The 24,619-nt window shown below is 39.2% G+C and overlaps 1 protein-coding gene across 4 annotated transcripts in view; it reads left to right on the forward strand.

Annotated features, from left to right (window-relative positions):
• The window catches only part of CEP57L1 (centrosomal protein 57 like 1), an 86,942-nt gene that overhangs the window by 53,232 nt on the left and 9,091 nt on the right, over positions 1–24,619 (forward strand). For 3 of the 4 annotated variants that reach the window (XR_006654187.3, XR_008425508.1, XR_006654188.3), the window contains exons 11-14: positions 1,706–4,498; positions 20,361–20,523; positions 23,575–23,666; positions 24,031–24,141. Coding sequence is in view for 1 of the 4 variants with exons in the window: in XM_045188662.3 (XP_045044597.2) it covers positions 1,706–1,924 (219 nt within the window). In the remaining 3 variants the exon portion in view is untranslated. Of the gene's footprint in view, positions 1–1,705; positions 8,742–20,360; positions 20,524–23,574; positions 23,667–24,030; positions 24,142–24,619 lie in introns of those variants that run through there. The other variant, XM_045188662.3, reaches the window with a different exon arrangement.

Genomic DNA, 24,619 nt, shown 5'->3' on the forward strand with positions numbered 1-24,619 from the left:
CATTTAGGCCTGTTCTAGAATAGACCCATCTTTCCTATTGGAATAGTATATTCTCCCAAACATAACTCTCCAAGACAAGATAATGAAAAGGGAGAAAGAAAGTTTAGTTATGTATCCAGAATGTCTTCGGGAAAATTGTGAGGTATGCTGAAAATGCTTTGCAGCTGTCCCAGTTACCCTTGTAGCATTTCCCCCCTTATCCCTCCCTCCCCTAATGCCTTCATGAAGTCCCTTATGGGGACGGGTCTCTAACTCAGCACCATACACAAACCTGGCTCCTTAAGCAGTAGCCAATTCTAAAACCACCATTTCTCCTTTCCCAGAGGAAGGTGTGCTGTGTTGCATTTCCTGAGAACCTGTGCTCAGCCAGCTATAGTGAGGTAGTGAGGGAGACCCTACCTATCCTTGCCTGTGAACTCCTAATAATTAAGAGTGGCATAACAATTTTAACAGAGGAATTATGGAATATTATAATATTTTATCCAAAAACAATGACTTCATAGGTTGGATTATTAGCACTATTACACTTTTGGAGCAGAAGGCAGAGGGAGTCTTTCCAGGAGCCCTAAAGTCATACTGTGTAGCCATCTGCCTATGTAATTACCAGCATTCATGTAAGTTGGTGATGTATTAACTTCACAATTAAGCCTCCCTCAATTTATGGGACAGAAATAAAGGATGCAGAGTTTTACTGCTTTTATTCTTTTATAGTCAGTAAAGAAAGAAAGAGGGAAATGAATGTTTTTGAAGCAAATGTTTTCACTTTAGTAGCTTTTAAGGCTACAGTAAGTAAAAATTTTTGTATGATTGTGCTAGGGTGAAAATTATATAACTTCTATACTTTCTTAGGGGAAACTTGAAGGGGATAGAAAAGTAGTCATTTTTTTAAATTTAGGCAATCTTTATATTTTGAAAATATTATTTACGTTTTCAAGTATTTTATCATGATAAGTTTAATGTCTGCAATTAAAATGGCCTTAGACAGATGGCCATAGAACATCAGATACTTCACCTGTGTCTGGATCAGCTCCACAAATTAAGCCAGTTGGTAAGTGAAATAGACTGAGTAATAGACTGGACTTGGAAGAAATGGGTTTTGACTAGTTGAGAGGTTTTGTTTTGTGTAATTCTGTCTACCCAGCCATTACCAGACACTCCTCAGTGAGATAAGGCCATTCCCTTGGCAGTTTTGTTACTGTTACTGGCATTCAGGACCACTTTCAATTCAGGAATGCTTTTAAGTAATATACATATATTTGACTCTGTAAGCTTGATGCTCATTCCTAGCACTAGATCTTTGCTATTAATTTCACTCGAAAGGTCCTCTCTCCTCTGTTTTATGTTTTTTACCCACTTCACACCCTCCATATACCTTCCTCTCAGCTTCTCCAGCCCACATTGATTTCGTCCCACTTTGTCCTTCTCAGATACGCAGTTTCTGTCCTACGCCAAGTTATCCCAGCTTGGATTATTCTCCAGCTGTCGTGTATATGCTTTTCTTTCACTAAGAAAAGTAGTGAGTTTCTTGAGAGCAAGGACATTTCTACCTGACTAGCACAGTACTAGGTATAAAGTAGGTATTCAATAAATAAAAGCTTAATGAGCTCTTTAATTTCATGTAATTCTTAAACCAGCAGTCTAATCCACTATAGTAGGGTATATTTTTAATGTTTTTGACTAAAATGTTAGATTTTTTTCTCTCCAGGTTCGTAAACTTGAGCAAAAAGTTCAAAACTCAAAGATGAGTGAAGCTTCAAGTATGCAACGAGAAGATAGAAACCCTAAAGGATCAAAGAACATAAAAAATAGCCCCAGAAAATGTTTGCTAAATAACTCTCCTCAGAAGAACAGCAACTTTCATCCAATACAAGTCCATAATCTTCAATTGAAATTGAGGAGAGATGATATCATGTGGGAACAGTAACACTAGCAAAACTATCACCTTAAATGAACTCTTGTCAGTGAGATCTTAAATTGTCTAACGTGGTTGTAATTTAATATACCTATATGAAATTTTGAATTATGTTTCTAGCCTCTATAAATTGTCAAGTTGTAATATTTTTTTAAATTAATGCCCAATGACCTCCTAAGAATCCCAAATAATAAATGATTGGTTTTTTTTATTGACTGAAATACTAATCTCACCATATTTTAGAACAATGTTTACTTTTCAGATATCTCAAGCTAAATCTAAGAAGTTATACTAGATTGATGATACTTAAATTGAGTTAAATTTGAAATACCATGTCAAATACCATGTACCATTCCTCTTTTTCATTGGATGGGCCTGTAGCCCTAAGAAGCAATATAAAATGAACAGAGTATGGAAAGGTCTTTTAACTCACCTAGTGTTTCCTTCCTATCTTGTTTTAGAGCTGTGAAATGTTTTTCTTTTATTGGAAATAAAAAAGCTTTGTGAAGAGGCCTTTAGCCCAAGTTTCTATGACAATTACAAACAAGAACCCATAAGTTACTTCATTTTTAGATGACAACTCAACTGCAGAAGCTTTCCTCTACTGTTCTCACTCTTGTACAAATCTAGTTTTATAACTACAATTTTTGATGACTTTTAGTTTTACATTATATATAATATTCATCAATATAAATCAAGAATGTGAATTTCCAGGACCCAGAAAACTGGCAAGTTTTTCATTTTTTATAGGAAAGTATAGGAAGAAATTGGACATTTCATTACTTCATCTAGCAAAAATTGGGGGAAATATGGTATATTCTTATTTTTTATATTTTTAAATCAGTGCTATGAAGAGATTTCTGTGTATGCTTTATAAGAAATTTACATCTGTTGACTTATCTTTCCAGAAGCCTATGGAAACTAGTATGACTCTTCTGAACTTTTTTTGGTTTCTCCCTGAAGTCCTTTGGGACAACGAGAGAACTGAAGACATTAATTGAAATAAAACTAGAAGCCTGACAGAAAAGGCATACTGGAAGGGAGGAACTCAGAAAACAGGCCAACAGTTTAAGGAACGGTGACTCCAAAGGGACAGAGTTGGAGGTACATCCGTATTGAATCCATAGCTGGGGAATGTTCAAGCTATGGGTGTAAAAGATTTTTTGGTCAGGATCTCAGGGAGCTAGGAAAACCGATATCAAAAGACAGTCTTTATGTCCTCCTAGGAAATTCCCAAAAGTGCGTGTAGATAAAGGGGATAATTCTGGTCTTCCTGGGGAGAACTAGGATTCATTCTCAGCGAGAGAAAGTGTACAATACTGGGTTAGAAGGCCTTTCCATACCTGAAGTGGGGAGATGACTGAAAATGGGCAGATTGATACTTGGAATGCTCCTTGAAAATAGCTAATGGCAGAGAGAAACGTCCCCCTGGTTTAAACGGGCACATGGGTCCACCCACTTTCAGTCCCTCTCCATCAGCTCCTTTGGCCCCAGAGATGTTCCATAGAGCACGTCATCTAAACTCAGTTTTGTCACCTTACCTATTTTTCTGTTTTGCCTTTGACCCTCAATAATGTGAGTTCTGTAATTTAGACTTAGCAAAAACAAAAAACAAAAAACAACCCACCACCAACAACAAAAAAACCCTCACCAGGACCATAATGTAGCCCACTCTTTCTGTGCCTTTGCTTTCTATGCACTTAGGAAAGTGGCTGAATATATTTATTTCATTTATCAGTAATCATTACTTTTGAAAATTCATTTCTAAAATGAAATACCATAAAAAAATTTTAAGTAATTTTAAGGATTGCTTGAATATTTAAATTTAGAGTTTTCTTACAAAATTAGTGTATTGTGGTAGGGAAAAACAGGATGTCAGAATTAGGAGACGTGGGTTCAAATTGTGACTCCGCCATCTAGTAGCTCAGACTGCAAATACATTTTTGGACCCTCGTTTCTCATTTGTAAAGTGGGGATTATATTGTGAAGAGTAGATGAAGTAACATGGTAAAGCACCCAGCAAAAGGGTTGGCACTGAGTACATAGTCAATAAATGTTAAATCTGAGTGGAGGAAAAAATGTCAAGAACCTAAGTGTATATGGCTTAAAGCCTGAAAGCAAGCGCCAAAATGCATTCTTCATAAAAATGGGAATATTAACAATTTACTTGGGGTTTTTTTTGGGGGGGGGCATAAAAGGAGGTCTTTGTTTTTTGTGTTTGTTTTTTTCTTTTTCCGTGTGCCTGGAAGGAAATTGCTTTGGCTTGTTTCCTAGCTCAGGTTTCTAGTAGGAGGGGGTAAGGAATACAGAAATAAAGAATCACAGCAATTTGATTTGGAGTCTGTTTTGGTTGTTGGGGTGACATTTCTTACTGAGAGACAATAAAGAATGGCCTCTTGTTCCTCCATCACACCTGCTGGACTGAAAACGTGTCTCAGCTCACTGACTGCTGCTTGCTCTGCAGAGCCTTTGACTCCTCAGGGGGTGGAGCAAATGATTTCCTTCCTGGACAGGAGCGAGCTATGGTCTGTGTACAAGAGTTGCGTAGCAACCCTGCAGCTGTGCTCTCTGCTCAGCAGAAACTTGGTAAGATATCATTGATTGTGTTCACTTAAGTGAAAAACAGGTTTGTTTGTTTTTTATTTATCATAAATTGAAAAAGTAAAATCGGACCTTTCTAGCCCAGGCAGGTCTCAGCTTTGAAACTGTGAAACTAAAAAGTTTGAGTGTTTAAAGCAGCAGGTATTGTGAATATTCTAATCCTGGAAATAGGGATTGGAATCTTGAACTAACTGTTCTTATTTGGGTCATTGGCAACCCCACCGTTTTTATTAGGTTGTAGCTAACCATGCGAGAGTCAAAGGGAAATGCTCAATTTTCAGCAGTAGAAGATTAAAAGGTGGTAATATAGTGGGCTAGCTGGCTGGGATGATGGACTTCAAAATTATTTTTGAGCTTTTTGTATATCCTTTAAAAATACAATTTTAGCTGTAAAGTGTTATTCTTAGTTTTTTGATAAGAAACGAAAAATTAAAATTTGATTTGTGAGAAATCAAACTAAGAGGAAAAAGGTTGGTAGGTCGTGTGCAATCCAAGAAGTGTGCACCACCACCCAAAGTGCCCAGCTGCCGTTGTTGGTATAAACAGCCGAAATCCCACAGGGGTGTCCTGGAACGCTATTGAGCTGCCACTAAAGCTGTACCCACCGAAAACATTTAACTGCATGTGAGGTTTAGATTAGTTCGAGCTGACTCCCATACATACAAGGAAAGCTCTCCAAGACATAACAGCACCTGTAAGGTTTTAAAAGAAATTACGGATGCCACAGCACCTTTTAATTAAAGCAAAGTGAGGGTAAACAAAAACAGTATGGACTGTCACTGATCTGAAAATAAATTGCTTCTTGGTGATTCCATAGGCCTTGTCTAAGCCTCAGCTGTTATCTTTGTTAACCTACACACTTATTTTCATGTAACTTTCCTCCTCTAATTCCTTTTTGGTGTTTTCTTATGTAAGGAAAATTAGATATAATCAAATTATAAAATTAAAGTTTTCAAATATTGTTCAGGCCAGACTTTGTTTTTATTATAGCTATAGATGAGTTGTTTAAAGGATTAGGTGGATTTTGTTTTCCTGGTGCGTGTTTATTATATGTATCCATATTCCACTATATACCCATGTGTTCAGCAGTTTTAGTAGAAAACAGTAAAGAATCAAATTGGTCTCTTGTTACTTTATGCTCTGAAGCAGTTTTGTCCAGTGTAAGGCTTGTTCATTACCAGTTCAACAGTCTGTGATGTTCGGAGGCTGGATCTGGGGTTGGTGGTTGGAGGAGGAATGTTGGGCATTATGAATTAGCAGAGGAAGGCAAAAGTTCTATGAAGAATATAATGAGCTTTCCAGATTCTTTTAAGATAAGGGTGAAGTTACTCACCATATTTTCTGCCTAGATTTTCTTGCCTAGATCTTGCTCATCTAGCTTTCCCTCTTTGTCCAGATTTCAATTTATTGCTTCCTCTAAGAAGCCTTCTTTAAGCCTCCCCCTCACAGCCTTGCCTTATCCAAAATCCGACTTAGCTGCCTCTTTGAGGTATTCCTCCTATCTCTGTACAATCATGCTTTCTTGTTATTGTTTGTCTTCCCCATAAACTGAAAGCTCCCTGAAAACTCTTGTCCACCACTGTAGCCCAGCACCTGGCGCAATCCCTGGCCCATAAGTAGCCTCTCAATAAGTATTTGACAATTGATATCATGAAGTTACATTAACCTTATTTGGTGGTCTCATCTAAGTGAGCATACTGAGTAGGGTGGTGCTGTTTCGGGCACTAGTTCAGCTGTTCAGCTGTTTCCCCTTTCAAGGATAGGTGATCATATTTTACATAACCACTGGTTAAGATTATTCCAATATTTTATTTGTTTATTTGGGGACACAGACAGTGGGCACTCAGAATGATGCTTTCTCTTTGATATTATAATGCTAAGAGGAGGAAGTTTGAGAGCCAAGGTAGTTCTTTACTTGTATATTGGTATGTTTGACTTGTTCATTCAGCCAGTATTTATCTCTAATCAACGATTAATCTCAAGATACTGTGCTAGTTGCTGCGGGAGATTCAAAGAAATTGGGCATGGATTCTGTCTTCCTGTTGCTTGTAATTTAATGTGGGAGATAAAACATACTTAAGTATAGTCCAAGGAAGAAAATAATATGTGACATAGAGGTATATTGACTAGCATACAGTAGGTGCACGACAAATATTTCTCTACCAAATCTTTGTTCTCATTGATTGGTAAAGTTAGCCTGATACTATTTCTTCATTCTCTATCTTAAGATACAAGTTTTTACCTGCTTTTTTATCTGCTGGCAGTATTGATATAGGATCCTTAATCTTCTGTAGGATTGTTAGTTGAAGATACCAGTTCACCTCGTGAGTTTAATACTGTCCATGTAAGCAGTATCAAATTCAAAGGCATGAGTAGAAAAACTGGGTATGAAACATTAAAGTAAATAGTAAGGGTGCGAAGAGCAAGGGGAGCAGAAATCAAGCAAGAATGAGCTAGACCAGGGGCCCCCAACCCCTGGGCCGTGGACCGGTAGTGGTCTGTGGGCTGTTAGGAACCCAGCCGCACAGCAGAAGGTGAGCAGTGGGCCAGCGAGTGAAGGTTCATCTGTATTTACAGCCATGTTACTGCCTGAGCTCTGCCTCCTGTCAGATCAGTGGCAGTGTTAGATTCTCATAGGAATATGAACTCTATTGTCAACTGCGTTTGCAAGGAATGTGGGTTGCGCACTCCTTATGAAAATCTAATGCCTGATGATAGGAGGTGGAGCTGAGGCAGTGATACTCGCACTGGGGAGTGGCTGCAGATACAGATTATCATTAACAGGGAGGTTTGACTACAGAGACCATAATAAATCAATTGCTTACAGACTCATATCAAAACCCTGTCAGTGAGTGGCGAGTGACAATTAAGCAGCATCTGGCGGCAGGCTTTAAGTCAGAATCTGACACTTACTTTAGTCTGTATGTGGCCCGCCCATTATTTTTTATTTACCACTCCATCTGTGCCTCTTTCCCGCACTGCACACTTGTCTCAGTCACAGTGTTGGTAAGCTCACGTGCTAACCCTAGCATATGGTGAGTTATGTAATTACGTCATTATATATTATAATTTAATATTAATAGAAATAAAGTACACAATAAATGTAATGTGCTTGAATCATCCTATAACCATTTCTCCTGCCCTCCCCTCACCCCCGCTGGTGCCAAAAAGATTGGGGATTGCTAAATTAGACTAATGTAAATAATACACAGAAAAGTTACATTCTGAGGCCAATTATTGACTTGCACAGAATATGCAAATGATTACTACTCATTCCTTATGAATTTAAGCCACTCAGTTTCCTCATACATCCATCTTTTTCATCTGTTGGACCAAGTCAGTGTTTTTCCAACTGCAGGTCATATCCTATTAAAGGATTGTGAAATCAATTAAGTGGGTCACTGCCAACATTTTTAAATGATGTAGAATAGCATTCAAAATATCAGAGTGCATCACACATGGAGAAGGTAGTCAGTGTTTTGTGAAACTTCATGAGTACTGGATTATAATTTAAAATGTAGTACTAAATGTTATTTGGGAAAAGTTGGCTCTTAGTAAATGTTCAAGGGAATGAATTCAAAAGATGTTGTGGAGGAAAGTGAAGTAGTCAATTTAAAATAGGAATAGTCCCAAATCTCCTACTATGGTTTGTGGCAATCCTTTTGATCCAGAAATACTAGTCCAAATCTGTTTTGTAAGTTTTACAGATAGAAGTCCTATTCTAATGAATACCATTGCATGCCCTTGTCTATATAGAATACTCTTTTCAAACACTAGCCAACCTACACTAGAAAAATGTTGCCTTTCCAGTGTGAACACAAATATATTCACTGGGAATCCCTTAACAAATGGCCTCACTATTCCTCGGCCATTTTTTCAGTTTAGTCACTGCCTCTGTGTAGAGCCCAACCGAGTATGGGTCTAGGGGTTAGGAAAGAAATTGTTAGGCAGGTGCTTGAGACAGTTTTAAATCTCATAAATATATGAGATTTGTGGGGGAGAAGCTCTGTACATGTCTTGAATCGGAAATGAACAAAGCTGTATCCCTTGACAAAACCTATATCTGAGCATCAACAGTCAACAGCAGTAAAAAACCCCTAGAAACCTGATACACCACCAATGCGCCACTCTTTAAAAACGTCATTTTACTGAGCAGTGATCTGATTGAATATTTTTTAATGAGTGGAGAATGTAAATATCTTACCTAAAATAAAGTAACTACTCACTTAGAGGCTGTATTTCTGTTACTTTTGATATCTGTTCAACATGTATTTTTGTGTCCATGTCAGCTCTGTGACGCTGTCACTGGCAAGCAGTGTCTGCAGAGTTGTGGCTGAGACAAGACAAATTCACACAGACTACTGAGTCTTGTGGAGGAAAAGGGACGGTACGGCTGCTCTCTCAAGGGGAGAGCGCCCCAGAGCCCTTGGCCACGCTCTCAAGAGGAGAGCACCAACCCTTGCCATGATGGCTTTTATTGGCTTAATTTGCATAGGAATACAGGGCGTATATGGAAAGCCCATCAATCATTGTCAGGCAGTAATGATCAAATAGATAACATTCAAAGAACACTGAGGGCTTATTTTGAGTCAGGGTCAGAGGACCCCAGAGGATAGATAGAGGACCATAAAACTTTCGGGAAACAAACTCATTTCATGCTTGGACCCTTATCATTTAAATTGGGGGTATTAGCAAAGCAGGTTTCACAGGATTTTATGCATTCTTTCTCAGGCCTCATCGCTCTGGGGAACCCACCCTTTCCAGCACAGGGCCACACCCACCTCCAGCATTGTTTCAGGCTTAGGTGGAGCAGGGGAAGTAAGGCAGCCAAGAGATTAGGCCATATCAAAGCCGAGGGGTGAGGGTCCATTACCCCCTTTCTCCATAGCCCTCCCCAAGTCCTTCCCTAGGGCCCCCTTGTGACCATGCCTGTCTTAGATCGTCCCTCCTTTGAGGAATCTTACGCATCATTGGCTAACTGGTCATGCACTGGGAGCCAGGCAGGGTGAAGTAAACTGGGCAGAAGTGGCGCCCCTGCCAGGGAGATAAGCTTTGTCTCCTTAGTTGCTTGGGGTCCCAAGGTCTCTCACTCAGCCTTAGCCATAGGGGGTTACAGTCTCTGAAACCAGGCAGGGCAGTTCCCAACAGCTCTGAGCTACAGTCAGAATATAGGAAGAAACGCCATAGGGAAGCAAGCATTACAATGATGCTAGTAATGGAATTCTACCCACCTGTAAGTTTTCACCATTACAAATTGTTAAAGTTGTTTAAATAGTTAAAGAGATTTTAGTCTTTATAAAAAGAGGATTATGAAGTGAGCCAGACCTTCTAGTTGTAGCTAAAATAATATACTTTTGATCAAATTTTGCTTAATATGATTAAGTAAATTTTAGGATAACTTTTGGAAAAGCTTGTAAGGTATTTTTCTTGTTAGTTTTTCTTAAAATTAAATGTGTGTTGACTTTTGTAGGGTATTTCTTAGAAAAATCTATCACTGAACTAGTACAGAATGTGTAACATTTCTTGCCTGAAATATATGATTAATGTTTACAGGGTAGTCGTCCAGAATCTCCTTGATGAATTGGAAAGTATTTCACTTCCCATCCCTGCAGGTTCTTTTAACTTCGCAAATGTGTTATTTAAAACATAAATCATATTTTACACAGGAAACCCATTTAAAATTAAGTTTAAAGATTCTCCTGAGCATTCCATGGAACACTAATGATCTTATAGTTTATACATTCTAGCAAAAGTACCCTTAAGACCTTAAAAATCATTTTTCAAAGATAAATCCAAAATATGTAATTCATGTGAAAGAATACTATTAATATCTTAAATATTGAATGCTTGAACACAGCATAAAAGGCATTATTACCTTCATTTTTCTAAAAATAAGCTATAAATTTAAAGCTTGGAAATTCAGTACCAGAGTTGACAGAATTCATTGCCAAGTTATGAATTGTGTGCCTTTGGTATTTGGGTAGGATATTTGCCTGTGATTTCTAATTCTCAGAGCTACTTCTGAGCATTCCTGTGGATATGCTACAAAAGTAGAGTTTGATTCTCTTAACCAGTCTACTAAAATACTATTTATTCAAACTACCACCTGCTGAACTAAAACAGAACCCACTCAGAGACTAAAGCATTTGGAAAAGGTGTATATATGCACAGGTAATTTACAAGAGAGTCCTAGCTTTAGAAGGACATCCTTATCCAATTACTAGAAGGTAGAAGACAGCAGTTTTCGCATGTCATTGTCATATCCAAAGAAGTCATTATATATCTTTAGACACCAACATTTCCAAATCAGGGAAATAGTTGTTTTGGGTTTTTTTAGAAAAGACTCTTAAGGTTTCATTTACTTGGTGGAAACAAGAACTAGCTAGACAGGGTGACTTTTCACTGTTACTTTATCTCAGGGTTGTGAAATGTGTTTTCAGGGGCCCCCAAAGGCCACCTTTGGGTTCAAAGATTTATTAAAGGGACACAAAGAACTCAGAAAAGCTGATATATGGATGGTTATAGTGTATTACCCTGAAAGGATGCATATTTAAATCAGCACCTGAGAAAGGGACATAGGGCAAAATTCAGGAGACACCAGGCGTGAGTTTCCAATTTTCCTCTTCCAGTGAGGTCACGCAGACAGCACTTAATTCTCATTGTGTCGACATGTGATGACATGCTTGGGGTATTGCCATCCACGGAAGCTCCTTCAAGCCGTGGTGTCCAACTGTAGGCTGGTCACACAGGCATGGCTGACTGGTCCTGTGGCCGACCTTTAGTCTCCAGTCCCTCTACAGTTCAAGCTGGTTCCTCATGGCCCAAGGGCTCCCACCATAAAGCCTGTCGTTAGCATAGATTGGCAAGGCCTAAGTTCCCCAGGGAAACAAAAACATCTTTATCAGGCGGGATATTCTGAGGGCCTAGCAGTTACCTCCCAGGAGCTGAGCAAGGGCCAAACCTTTCTTAGGAATATGAAAGGTTTACACAACCTGGACAGGCTGGGTTAACCCTTTACTGCACAGGGTGGTTTTGTGTTCTGACTCCAGAATGTGATGTGCATTGTTGATCCATCTGGTTAAGGTGTCAATTTTGCCTCCAAATTTCCTCCAAAGGCATGGCTTTGAGCACATATATTTGCTTAGTGGTTTTTCTGATGCAGTATCACTACTTGATGTTTTGTTTTATTTGGTTAGTTTTTTATGTAAGTGTGATAAAAGGTGTTGTTTAGTGCACAAAGACTTTCTTGTAATCTGGTTAATAAAACTAGAGCCATGTGATACTAAAATTGAAGTTAACATTAGAGGCTTTGTAAAGTTCATAAGGTTGTCATTACTTTTATATGTAAGATATGGCTCTTATCAGCCCATATACTGGACCATCTAATCCATTTTGACCAGGTTGCTTGGACCTTGTTTATCAATGGGTTTGCCATGCCTAATTTAATAAGATTTGAGGCAGGGCCATGGTCGAATAAGCGATTTTTTAATTACTGCCTGGTAGAAAGGAGAACAGATTTTATTGAACCTGTGCAAAATAGCTACATGGCTATGAAAAGTAAAGGCATTTTGTATACTATTTAACCTTTATTTTTTTAGCATTTGTGGTTACTTTTGTCAGTTTTTCCAGAATTACTATTTTTATGTTTTTCTGACAATGTGTTGCTCTAAGCTATATTAAGAATTTTCACAATTCATGCGAAGAATATGAGGTGGAAGAGCAATGTTGGGGTGGGGGGTGGGAGACCCATACATGGCTCTCCCACCACTCATGACAAGGAGGTTATAGCCGTGATTCATGTTAATGGCCATGATGTTGTCCTGGCAGCCTTTTCCACACCTTATAACAGCATCCCTGGGTCTGCAGTTTGTGTCTGTGACACGCGTGACATTGCCAGTGTTTCCACTGGGAGACTCAAAGAACAGAAGTCTCTGGATTCCACTTGGACACCAGTTTCTGATGGATGAGTGCCTAAGCCCAGGCCTGCTTGCTGCGCTGGCTCATCCTCCGTAGAAAAATATGCCACCTCTAATGAGTTTCCTGAAAATACCCTGAACTTCATCAAAACACACCTGCTCACAGATGAGGCTATGACTTTCATCAACAGGCTGCATGCGGTTCCTGAGGACAATGGTCGGATACCGCCTCACCAAAATTGCGGCAGACACTGCTGCTGGGCCATGTCAGAATCACACTGTAGTTTTCCTGCAGTCAGAGAAGGGAATCATCTGGAAGTTCTTGGCCAGAATAGGAAAACAGTGGTTTCCTAAACGACAGCCTTTTCCTGGAGTAGATGAGCGTTTACAACCCTGGTAAGTGCAGCTGTGATGGAGTAGAAGACGAGAGGATTATGGGTTGCAACTGGACAAAGCAAGCAACTCTGTATATTGCATTCTCCACCTGTGTGATAAAGGTTCCCCTTGGCCAGTGCAAACAGCATGGGAAGTGTAAAAAAGCCTGTATCACCTCCAGAGACCCATATTGCAGGTGGTAAAGGAAGGAGATTCCTGTGCCCATCTTGTCACCCAGCCTCAGACTTAACTTTTGAACAGGACATAGAGCGTGGCAATACAGAGGGCCTTGGAGACTCACAATTCCTTCGTGGCATTGAATGACATTTCAACTCTACCAAACCATGAAATGTCTTAGAACACAGTTTATGGTAATTTGTGGAAATCTATGTTTGAACAAGTCCTTTAAGTGATTCTGAAGCACACAAGTTTAAGGGCCACTGCCTTAGGTAACTACCAAAAGAAAAACAGGTTTAATTAAAAACCTAATAGAAGAGAGGTAAAATTGAGTAATAAAAATATTGATTCACCCAAACTAATAAAGGAAAGGAGGAATAAAGGAACAAATAACAGGACAAATAGAAAAATAAGTAATATGAATAAAATACACAGTAAGATTGTGCACTTAAATCCAACTATAATGGTAATACCATTAAATGTAAATGAACTAAAAGATTTTCAGACTGGATTCAAGAGACAAGAAGACACAGACAACTTAAGGGGTTAAAAAGATTTATCATGTAAACACTAGCCCCCAAAACAAAAAACACTGTGTGACTCTAATACTAATACATAAATTTGACTTTAAAGTGTATTATTTTAAATGAAGAGGGACGTGTCGTAATGATAAAAAGTTCAATGAAAAGCCACTTAACAACCCTGTTATCCTTTTTGTATGTAGCTAATAATATAGCTTCAAATATATAAAACTAAAACGTCAGAGTTAAATGGAGAAATAAGCAAATCCATAATCATTGTCAAAGATTTTAATATACATATCTCAATATCTCATGAAAATCAGAAAAAAAGTAAAAATGTAAAAGATTTGAACATTATGAACCAACTCCATCTAACTGACCTATATAGAGCACTATTTCCAACAACTACAGAATATATGTTCTCTTCAAGTGTATATGGAATGTTTACCAAATTGACCATATGTTGACCCATAAAGCAAGCTTCAAATGCTTTTAAAAAGTGAAATTATGCAGAGTATGTTCTTATGCCACAATGGAATCATACTAGAAACTAAGAACAAAAGTAGAACCACTTGTAAATAGCTTATTGGTTAAATATAGATCATAGAAATAATCACAATGGAGCCTTTTACCTAAGGCCTCTGCCAGGGCTGGAGTAGACTACCTGAGCTCCAGTCACGTGTAGGATTACTTGAAAGTAGGGCATCCTTGGCCCTCCTGAAGAGAGGAAATTAGTGGCAGGGGGACAATCTATGGGGTTTTCAGTGCCTTTGCCTGATTGAGAAACCTGCCTCCTTCAGAACCTCAGCTGTCTGACAGGCAGCCCTGTGTGACACCACGTTAAGTAATCTCAAGACCCATTAATACCACTCCTGACATTAAAAATTTATGCCAGGACTTCCAGTCAACATGGAGGCATAGGTAAACACGGCTCCCCTCCTCACACAACCACAGCAAAAATTACAACTAAAACAACTATCACCCAGAATTTCAGAAAATCAAGCTGTATGGAAGTCCAACAACTAAGGAATTAAAGAAGTCACATTCGTCTAGATGGGTAGGAGGGGTGGAGATGCAGAGACACAAGATGCAGAACGGTTGGTCCCACACCCATGTGTAGTGGATAAAAATCAGGAGGATACCTTGGGAGCTAGGGATTCCGGCCCCACACCAGACCACCAAGCACAGGGTTCCAGTGCCAGGAAGATAAGTCCCCATAACTTCTGGCTGTAAACACCAGTGGGGGGGTGGAGTGGAGGAAGAAACTGTGGGATTCTCAAGAATCTCCTCTTAAAGGGCCCAAAATTAATTTAGAATTATGCAGACTCACTCCCTCTGGGCTCCAACAGCAAGGCAGCAGCTGGAGGGGTACCACCAGTGGCACACAGGGAGAAACTGAAGTGTCCGGCATCAGGGCATGTGCCAGGGGACAGCTTCCTTCTGGACAAAACCCTACAGGCCAGGCAGTGACCATGGTCGCTTTTCTGAGCTCTCCCCCACACAGAGCCACAGGGCAGAGACCCCATATCTGAGACTCCATCAACTTGGTTCACATGGGTTGCCCCACCCAGGTGATTACCTAAGGCTCCACCCCATCCAACTTACAGGTGCACTTTTCTACATTAGGCCACACTACGAAGACAGGGAGTCAAAGCAACTCTACCTAATACATAGAAACAAGGAGGCTGCCAAAATGAGGAGACAAAGAAATATGGCCTAAATATACGGAACAAACTCCAAAAAAGAAATAGAAAAAATGGAGATAAGCAATCTATCAGATGCAGAGTTCGAAACACAGGTTATTAGGATTCTCAAGGAACTCATTGGGCCCTTCAACAATATAAAAAATACCCAGGCAAAAATGAAGTTTACACTAAGTGGAATAAAGAAAAATTTGCAGGGAATCAACAATGGAGTGGATGAAGCCAATAATAAAATCAGAGATTTGAAACATAAGGAAGAAAAAAAAAACAATCAGAATGGCAAGAAGAAAAAAAAAGGAATTCAAAAAAAATGAGGATAGGCTAAGGATCTTCTGGGACTTCAAACATATCAACATTCAAATCATAGGGTTGCTGGGAGGAGAAGAGAAAGCAAGAAATTGAAAACTTGCTTGAAAAAATAATGAAAATTATATTTTGGTGAAGGAAATAGACATACAAATCCAGGAAGCACAGAGAATCCAAACAAGATGGACCCAAAGAGGACCAAACCAAGACATACCATAATTAAAATGCCAAAGGTTAAAGATAAAGAGAGAATCTTAAAAGCAGCAAGAGAAAAGAAGACAGTTACCTACAAAGGAGTTCCCATCAGATTATCAGCTGATTTCTCAAAAGAAACCTTACAGGCAAGAAGGGACTGTCAAGAAGTATTCAAAGTGATGAAAAGCAAGGACCTACAATCTAGATTACTCTGTCCAGCAAAGATACCATTAGAATGAAAAGGCAGACAAAATGCTTCCCAGACAAGGTAAAGCTAAAGGTTCATCATCACCAAGCCATTATTATATAAAATGTCAAAGGGACTTATTTAAGAAAAAGAAGATCAAAACTATGAACATTAAAATGGCAACAAATTCACAACTACCAACAATTGAGTCCAAATAACAAACTAAGCAAACAAGCAGAACAGAAACAGAGTCATAGATTTAGAGATCATTTGGAGGGTTATCGGTTGGGAGGGGAAAGGGGGATAATGGAGGAAAAGGTGCAGGAATTAAGAAGCATAATTAGTAGATTCAGAGTAGACAGGGGGATGTTAAGAACAATATAGGAAATGGAGTAGCCAAAGAATTTCCATGCATGACCCACTGACACGAACTAAGGGGGGGCATTGCCAGAGGGAATTTAAGAGAACAAAACAATTAAAAACTGGTCAAATAATCTGAATAAAGGTTTTTCTGAAGAATGTATACAAATGACCAATAAGCACATGAAAAGATGCTCAACATTATTAGCCATTAGGAAAATGCAAGTCAAAACCACAATGAGATACCACTTCATATCCACTAAGATGGCTAAAATTAAAAAGAATAGATAAGTGCTGACAAGGATGTGGAGAAACTGAAATTCTCAGAGATTGCTGGTGGGAATGTAAAATGGTACAGCTGTTTTGGAAAACAGTCTGGCAAAAACTTTACGTGAATGTTCATAGCAGCATTATTCATAATAGCTGAAAATGGAAACAACCCAAATTTTCATTAAATGATGAATAAAGAAAAGCCATACAATGAAATGTTATTTGACCATAAAAATGAATGATATATTGATACACGCTAAAACGTGGATGAACCTTGAAAACACGCAAAGTGAAGGCAATCACAAAAGATCACATATTATGAGATTCCAGTTATATAAAATTTCTGGGGTGGGCAAATCTACAGAGATAGAAAGCAGATTAGTAGTTGCCTATTGCTGAGGGGTTCAGCTTAGAGAAAGGTGGGGAGTGACTTTTAATGGATATGGGTTTTCTTTTGGCTGTACAGTCTGAGAATACAGTAAAATCGTTGAGTTGTACACTCTAAGTGGATTAATTGTATCTCAACAAAGCTGTTAAAATATTAAAGGACATTGTGAAAAATGTCCTTTACATCAAAAAAATTGTCTACTTAGATGAAATGTTCTTTTAAGTGATTTTAATTAAATGAATGCAAAAAGAAATAGAAGATATGAATAATCATTATCTGTTAAAGATATTGAATATGTAATTAAAAACCTCTCCATAGACAAAATTTCAGGCTGAAATGTCTCACAGGTGAATTAATTTAAACATTTAAGGAAGAAATAATACCAATCTTAAACTTTTTTACAAAGTAGAGAAAGGAGCACTTCACAACTCTTTTTAAAGAAGACAGTATAATCTTGATACCCAAACCTGAGCATTATAAGAAAATGCAGACCAGTTTCTCTCACAAACATAAATGCAAAAATTCTAAAGAACATAGTAGCAAACTGAGTCCACTTTTTCTTTTAAAATAGATAAATAATGACCAAGTGGGGTTTATTCCAAGAAAGCAGTTTTGGATTAATAGTAGAAAGTCTGTTAAATTCACCACATCAACAGATAAATGAGGGAAATCACATTATCTCAATAGTTGCAGAGCAAGGATTTGACAAAATTTAATACCCTTTCAAGAAAATAAACCAGAACTCTCAGTAAACTAGAGGTAAAACCAGGTTATTGAATTCAGACCATCAAATGTATGTTACATATCCCCTCACCCAACCAAAGGTCATGTTCTATAGCCACACTGAAGAGAAAGCGTTGGTCGAACGCGTCGGTCTGAATAATGCCTAGGCCTAGGGGATGGTGGAGCTGATTTGGAAGGAACCTGGGTCCTTGAATGCCCAAGAAGAGCAGAGTTGCTTTGTTCCCCTGCACCATCCGGACTAGCATCATTACATTAGCTACAGTTAAACAATTTTGTTCCCTAAGCCACTGATGACTGTGTCATTTTATTAAAACCGCTTAGCCTTACTCCTACTGGTCCAGAAGATGGCGTGTAATGTAAAGGAGAAACTTCACTTGCACACAGGAAGAACATTTGATGATCAAAGATGACCAAGCATCAAACACGTTTACCCAGAGTGGTTATAGGGTACCTGTCAATGCAGGTCTTCATGAAGAAGATGGGTGGTGTGGGGCCAGCTTGCTTGTCCATTTAAATCTTGGCATTTGCTGGAATAAAACTTGTTTTATTTTGTACACATCTCATTACCAATTTTTATGGGTTTTAAAAATGCTTGAAGCTGTGTTGATTTAAGTGTTTGGTAAATGGACTAACTCTATTTACATTTATTGCAATTACTGATATATTTGAATCTATTTCTACCATGCTTCCTTTTGTTTGTTTTTTCCCCTTTTTTTCTGCCTTCTATTGGATTTATAATGAAAGACCTACTCTTACCTCTTAATCCCACCTGTTTTGAAAGGTCTAGGTTGCATTTCTATTCCCTAAGTAGTCACTTTCAAGTTTTTGATGTGCATTATATTTTTCTAGCTGAGTCTAAAATCACTCAGTATGTATTTGTCTTCTAAGTATGCCAGCTTTAACCCCATTGAAGCCCATTTTAACCACCCAGAGAACACCCAGTGAATACCCTCAAACCCCACTCAAGCTGATCTTACTATCTTTCTCTTTGAACTTAGATTTTACCACTTTTTAAACACATAAAAGGTTTTTTGTTTCTTTGCAATGAGTAGTTATTAAATGTACTTATTAAAAATACTACTACACAATTCTTGGGAATCTCTTTTCAGATTTTAAGTGCTTTTTAAGTTCCTGACCCAGAGTAGGTACTCAATAAATGAAACCTACCCTAACCCCCCTCCCAAAATAAACAGTTGTTTGTCTCTTTAATGCTAGAGGTGAATGCTCAGCAGGCATGGATTCCTCTGGGTTGGATCCACTTCACCGACAGTTGTCAAAGACTGACTTCTCCCTGGGTTAATTTTGTGGATACTGTGCTTGACTGTGCAGTAAGCTAAATGGTGCAGGATTAAATGTTCTCATTTCTGAGCTGTGAAGCGTTGAAGCTGATCAGGAAATGAAAGCAGAATGTCCATCCTTTGGGAGAAGAATCAGCCAGTCTATGTTGCTGCCGCACTTGGCTGCCGGCTGGAATGCAGCTGTTAAGGCAGCTGTTTAACTGTTTGCCCAACTTGAAAGGACACTGCCAAGTGGCAAATAGTTTTCATAACAACATTTCACTGTTGCCGAGAACAACAACAGTGCGTTTTATTGAGCCCCAGCAGTGTGCCAAACATGACAGATTTTCTACTCAGCAGGTTCGCAACCTAGGCTCAACATTCATGCTCATTTCCATTTTTAATATTTATTAAAAGAACAAACAGGCTCCCGAGGGAAGCCTTTACCAAAAAAAATCTCTACATCTTAACAAGTTGTTGAAATAGCAGTAAATTAACTTGAGAAAATGGAATATCTCTGAAGGAAAAATGAAAAATCCTAGAAATATCAAAGGAAAAACGGAAAGTTTAAATAAATATTTTAAACCTCTTTAAACCTCTTTAAAGCCTAAGAGTGACTTTGCCCCCACTTGTCCAAGACAGGGGAAGGCAGCAGTGGCATGGAACACACACCATCTACTTAATCCCCTGCAATCCTGTGTCCCATTCTGGGTCATGCAGTTAATCTGTCGTTACGAGAATGTTGACACTTAGTAAACAATTGTGTTGAATTGGACAGGCTGTGAACTGGGTGTGGAGGGGGTTCTCAACTGTTCCATTTAACGGTAAAAGCAGTATGATAAATGTAAGCATTCACAATTAAGAAAACACATTCAAATGAGTAAATGTGACTTTCTTCCAAACCCTAAAATGCATGGATCATGATTATGTTAGGTAGCCCTCCATCCTCGGGCTATTTTCCCTGGCCAGAAGCTCATGCCTTCAGAAAGGCTTCTGGAGGAAAATTCTAGGCATGTAGAGGGGTCTTGTACACACCTATTGTTTGTTCCAGTTGAAGTGATGTTAGAAGTCCGCAGTAACTGCCATTCATAGCATTTAGTATGTAATCCCCACAATCTCTATGAAGACGACAGGGATCAGACCAAAGGATTTATTTTCATTTAATAAACCTGCACAGTGAAAGCTGGAGCAGAGGGGTTTCTGAAGGTAAACTGGGCTGAACAAACCTATGGTCAATGGAGGTTCTAACCTACAGTTTCTCTACTGCTTACTAAATGGTAATTAAATCATAAAGGACAACAGTCTAGCCCAGCTATTTCTTCAAATTGCAAAAGCATACATTTCCACAAAGTTGACATGATTTCTTGAACAAAGTCCCACATGGCCATGAAGGAAGTTAGCCACAAGCTCTGTGCTCTTGTTTTTCAGGGAATTCAGACAAACAGTAGGTACACCATGGATAGATTTATAAGATGACTTCCACAGAAAGGATCCAGATGTTGGAGAAAGAATTGGCCGTGGAAGCGACTGAGCTGAAGTCTGAGGTAGAAGAACAGAGTTCTCTTCTGGGAACAGCTCATCGAGCTCACGGGTAAATGGTGGCAGTGAGAAGGCATGGTCTTTAACCCCCACTATCACCCCATAATCTCCATTACCCCCCTCTTTACTCGGACAATTGGTATTATCTCAAGCTCAGACTTGACAGCTGTCCTTAAGGTTTTCCTGTATTCTAGAATTGTCAAGGCATTTAGATCAATGTCCTCCCAAAGAATGTGGGCAAGTGCTCTTCCATTCCACAAACAGCATTGTCTGAGAGTGTCAGAAGCTGTTATACGAATCACACCCAATGAGAAGAGATCTCATTTCCTCCAGTAATATTTTAATTAAATTTGACCGTGATTTTGATGAGAAATTTCAAAACTGGAATAATGTTAGGTATTTGGTAGTGAATTTTGCAAAGTGATATTTTCTTAGGAACTGTTCTATAGGTAACTGCTACCAATGATGGCAGTTTGATTCTTTTAGAGAAGCAGGGTAGCCAGAGCAGCCCCTGAGGGGTAAGTCTCATGGGCCCAGGACCTTCATCTCCCTGTTTCTGTTACTGCCACAGTTGAACAAGAGGAACAATTACGAGGACTCTGTTAGGTTGAGTAGCTGAGTAAACACAAGGTGAACGATGAGGGTTGAGGAGGGAAAATCCAGAGAAGCAGCAGTAAGTAGGTGCATTCGTGTCTCTTTCCAGAGATGATTCTGAACACCCAATATTTAGTGCGTTTTATTTGGTAGGTAAAGCCCCTAGTCTGTGAAGCAGATTAAGGATTGTGTGATGAAGTGCAAAGGTCATGCAACCATGGAAGTCATAATTTCTCTCAGCTTTAGTTTCTTTATTTGAAAACGATATGTTCCTTGCCTACCTTACAAAGATCAATTGAGATAATTAATGCATCTTAAAGCACTTTGAAAACTAGACAACGCGGTGCAAAGATTAAGTGTTGATACTGTTACAATTTAATGTCAGAGCATCAGGCAGTGGCTCCCCTCTGCACATTGTGATAAGAAAGACTTCCCGAAGTTCCTTTTAGGACAGAACAATGGGAAATCTCTGAATACCCGTGTTTCCCTACTCTCCCAAACCACTAAATGCTGCACCTGGAAGACTCTAACTATTAATACAACAAATACTTATTGAGCACCTGCTGTTTGCCAGGTGTCATGCTAGGTTCTAGTGTACAAAAGAAATGGGGAGTGTCCACTCCTGATAATCATGTCAGCATTCTCATTCCCCAGTAGACTGAAAAATTGATTGAAAACTGGAGGATAATTTTACCTTAGTCTCCCTTCCTTCCCCCCTCCCTTCCTCCTTCCCTCCTTCTCTCTCTCCCTCCCTCCCTTCCTTCCTTCCTTCCTTCCTTCCTTCCTTCCTTCCTTCCTTCCTTCCTTTCTTTCTTTCTTTCTTTCTTTCTTTCTTTCTTTCTTTCTTTCTTTCTTTCTTTCTTTCTTTCTTTCTTCATTCTTTTCATTATTTTATACCTAAAGCCCAAGCCATGGTGGTTGTTTAGTGCTTCACAGATGCTTGCTGAATGAATAAATGAATGTCACAAGAACAATGCTTGGTGAACATATGAGTGAATCCCTTTCTGGGCTGATGTACAGAGCATTTAATGTCTACCAGTCTCTTTTAGGTCATTCACAGACACTTTGAGATTGAGAGGAAGGACATGACCTGAGTAAAAAAGGGTTGGGGCAGCTACACCCAGGACCCTACCCAATTTCTCAGCATGCCAAAGAAGTAGAAGACAAGAGGGCAGGGAGAGGATGGGTTTCTTCTCTTTCCCTGACTGCTTGTTTAGTAGCGGTTCCTGTCCTCTTTGCTTACTGCTTCTCCCTCTCCATGAAGCTGCAGCCAGGACTCAAGTACCCAGTCATCACAGAAGTCACACTTTTGACTTATTAACACTTTTACTTTCAAGGTCCTTTCAAAACTTGCCTTTTTTTTCCCCATCAAAACCAAGATGTGAGGATATAGGGGAGGCATGACTTCCAGTTCAGCTGGAAATTCAGGGTAAGCTGCTCAGGAGGCCGCTTAGGTTCACGTGGCTGTGGGGCCCCCTGACAGTCTGCCTGGTGCTCTTTTCATGGGACCATGGCTTCCGAGGCGGCCCTGCCAGCAAATATGCAAACTAACAGCCCATTTTCATCCGCCTTGAAACTTTCCCATGGGGACCGATAGGGTCATACGAAAACATTAACATAAGTTGTACTATCTACAATCCCCCTCAAATGTTGAGGTGGTTTCTCACATGTGTTCCAGAACTACCTGCTGTGGTTCCCTTGCCAATGTTTTAAAGGGCCATTGTAATAAGAAAGTGACAGTGCACCAGGGTTGCTGTCTCCTGATGTTCCCACAGCTGCCAAGCCTTGGGGTGTGTCTTAAACCAGATGGGGAGACTCCCTTCTTCCTGACGCAGGGTCTCCCCCTCTAATTGCCCCAAAACCCCTCGCAGTGCTGCTGGTGCTTCCACTCATCAGAGCCCATGGCACAAACAGCTCTCTCATGACGTGGCTTGGGCAGCTGTCCCTGAGGCTGCTGAAGCAGGCACTCCTGCTAAGGTTTTCCTAGGGATAAATAATTTTTCTGAAGCAGGAAATTTGGTTAAAGTAATTTCCAAATTATTTCATGTTGCATATTTAAGTAGGTCATTTTCACTTCCAGATAATTGAGCAAGAACTTAAAATGAAGATTTTGTATAAATTATAAGATACTGGTTTTATCTGTCAGCTAGGGTGAAATATAGGTCTGATGAGCACAGTAGTAGTTGGAGATTAAGTTACTGGAAGAAATACAGGTGGGAGAAAGAAGAATTCTCACCATGGTGCCTCTTTCCGTACTCTGGAGTTAGAGACAGGGAGGGAAAGCAGGGGTAGAAGGAGAGGCTATGTTTGTGTGAGAACAGGGAGAGAAAAACTGGCCCAGGGAAAGATTTAGCAAACATGAGGTGTATACAGGGAAATTCTGACTAAGACAGAAGCATGTGGCATTTACATGGCTCCAACCACCCATTATTATATGATATACTTATTTAAAAGAGTTGTGAAAAGTTACAGATTAATCAGGGCCTGTGTATGATCTGATCTATTACAGCTTCTATTGCATCAACCTTTCTGCAGCTCTGTTCAAATGTCAAAAGACATTTCAGAAGAAAAAGAGAACTGGCCCTAAAGAAAACTTTACAGGTGAGGAGAGTGGGCTATTTCAATACAATGATAAGTTAGATTTTTCTAATTCATTGGAAACTCTTTCCAGAAAAAAATTTCACTTTTGCATGCCAAGAGCTGATGTTACTGACAGTGGTTAGGAGTACAAAGCAGCCCCAAACGCAGCTTACTGCTGGATCAGATCAGGCCACTTTGGAGATATCTGATTTTTGTGATGGTTCCTTGATTTGTGATGTTAAAATATGTTATTTAGAAACTTAGGTATGACAACATAATGTGTTGTGTAAAAACTGTCAGAAACTGCATGTCATTTTCTGCCATAAATACTGATAGTTTTATTTCCTTATTTCCCTTTGCCTGCTTTGCTGCCCCCTGGGTTCAGGTGGCGGAGTTAAAGGCACTTGTTATTCAAGCAGATGTCCTGCAGAGGGAGCGAGAGAACTGTCTAAGAGGAGAGCACACTGCTGAAAATTGACCTTTGCTTCTCTCGCGGGTGAGTCATTTTGCGATTTGAAAAACAGATATGGAATTTAGCAGAAATGTGTGGATAAAGTTGGCTTTCTGGTATATCCTCTGGCTAGACAGGATTTTCTCTACATGTGTGGTTTGAAGAAATTAGTTAGTGTAAATGCTCTTCTTTATTAGAGACTCATGCCATAGTTAAGTTCAGTCACTAACCAATTAACTAAGTTTCTACTAATTACTCCTTGTGCTGGTATTATGAGGCAATACAACATTGACTAAGATAGTTTCAGTCCTCAACAAGCTGTTTGCTGACCCAGGGAAGAGATTTCTGGAACTCTGTTTTAGGAAAATAACTCACAATATGGAGAAAAACATTTTCCATGAAGATCACTATTGTAACGTTATACTAATTAAAGTGGGAAAATGTCCAAATGTCCAATAGTAGGAGAAAGAGTTAAGAAAGGAGTGTGGTACTTCATAGAATATTGTTCTGCCATTAAACATTT

Source organism: Desmodus rotundus, chromosome 11, assembly GCF_022682495.2.
Source record: "Desmodus rotundus isolate HL8 chromosome 11, HLdesRot8A.1, whole genome shotgun sequence".
Classification (NCBI taxonomy): domain Eukaryota; kingdom Metazoa; phylum Chordata; class Mammalia; order Chiroptera; family Phyllostomidae; genus Desmodus; species Desmodus rotundus.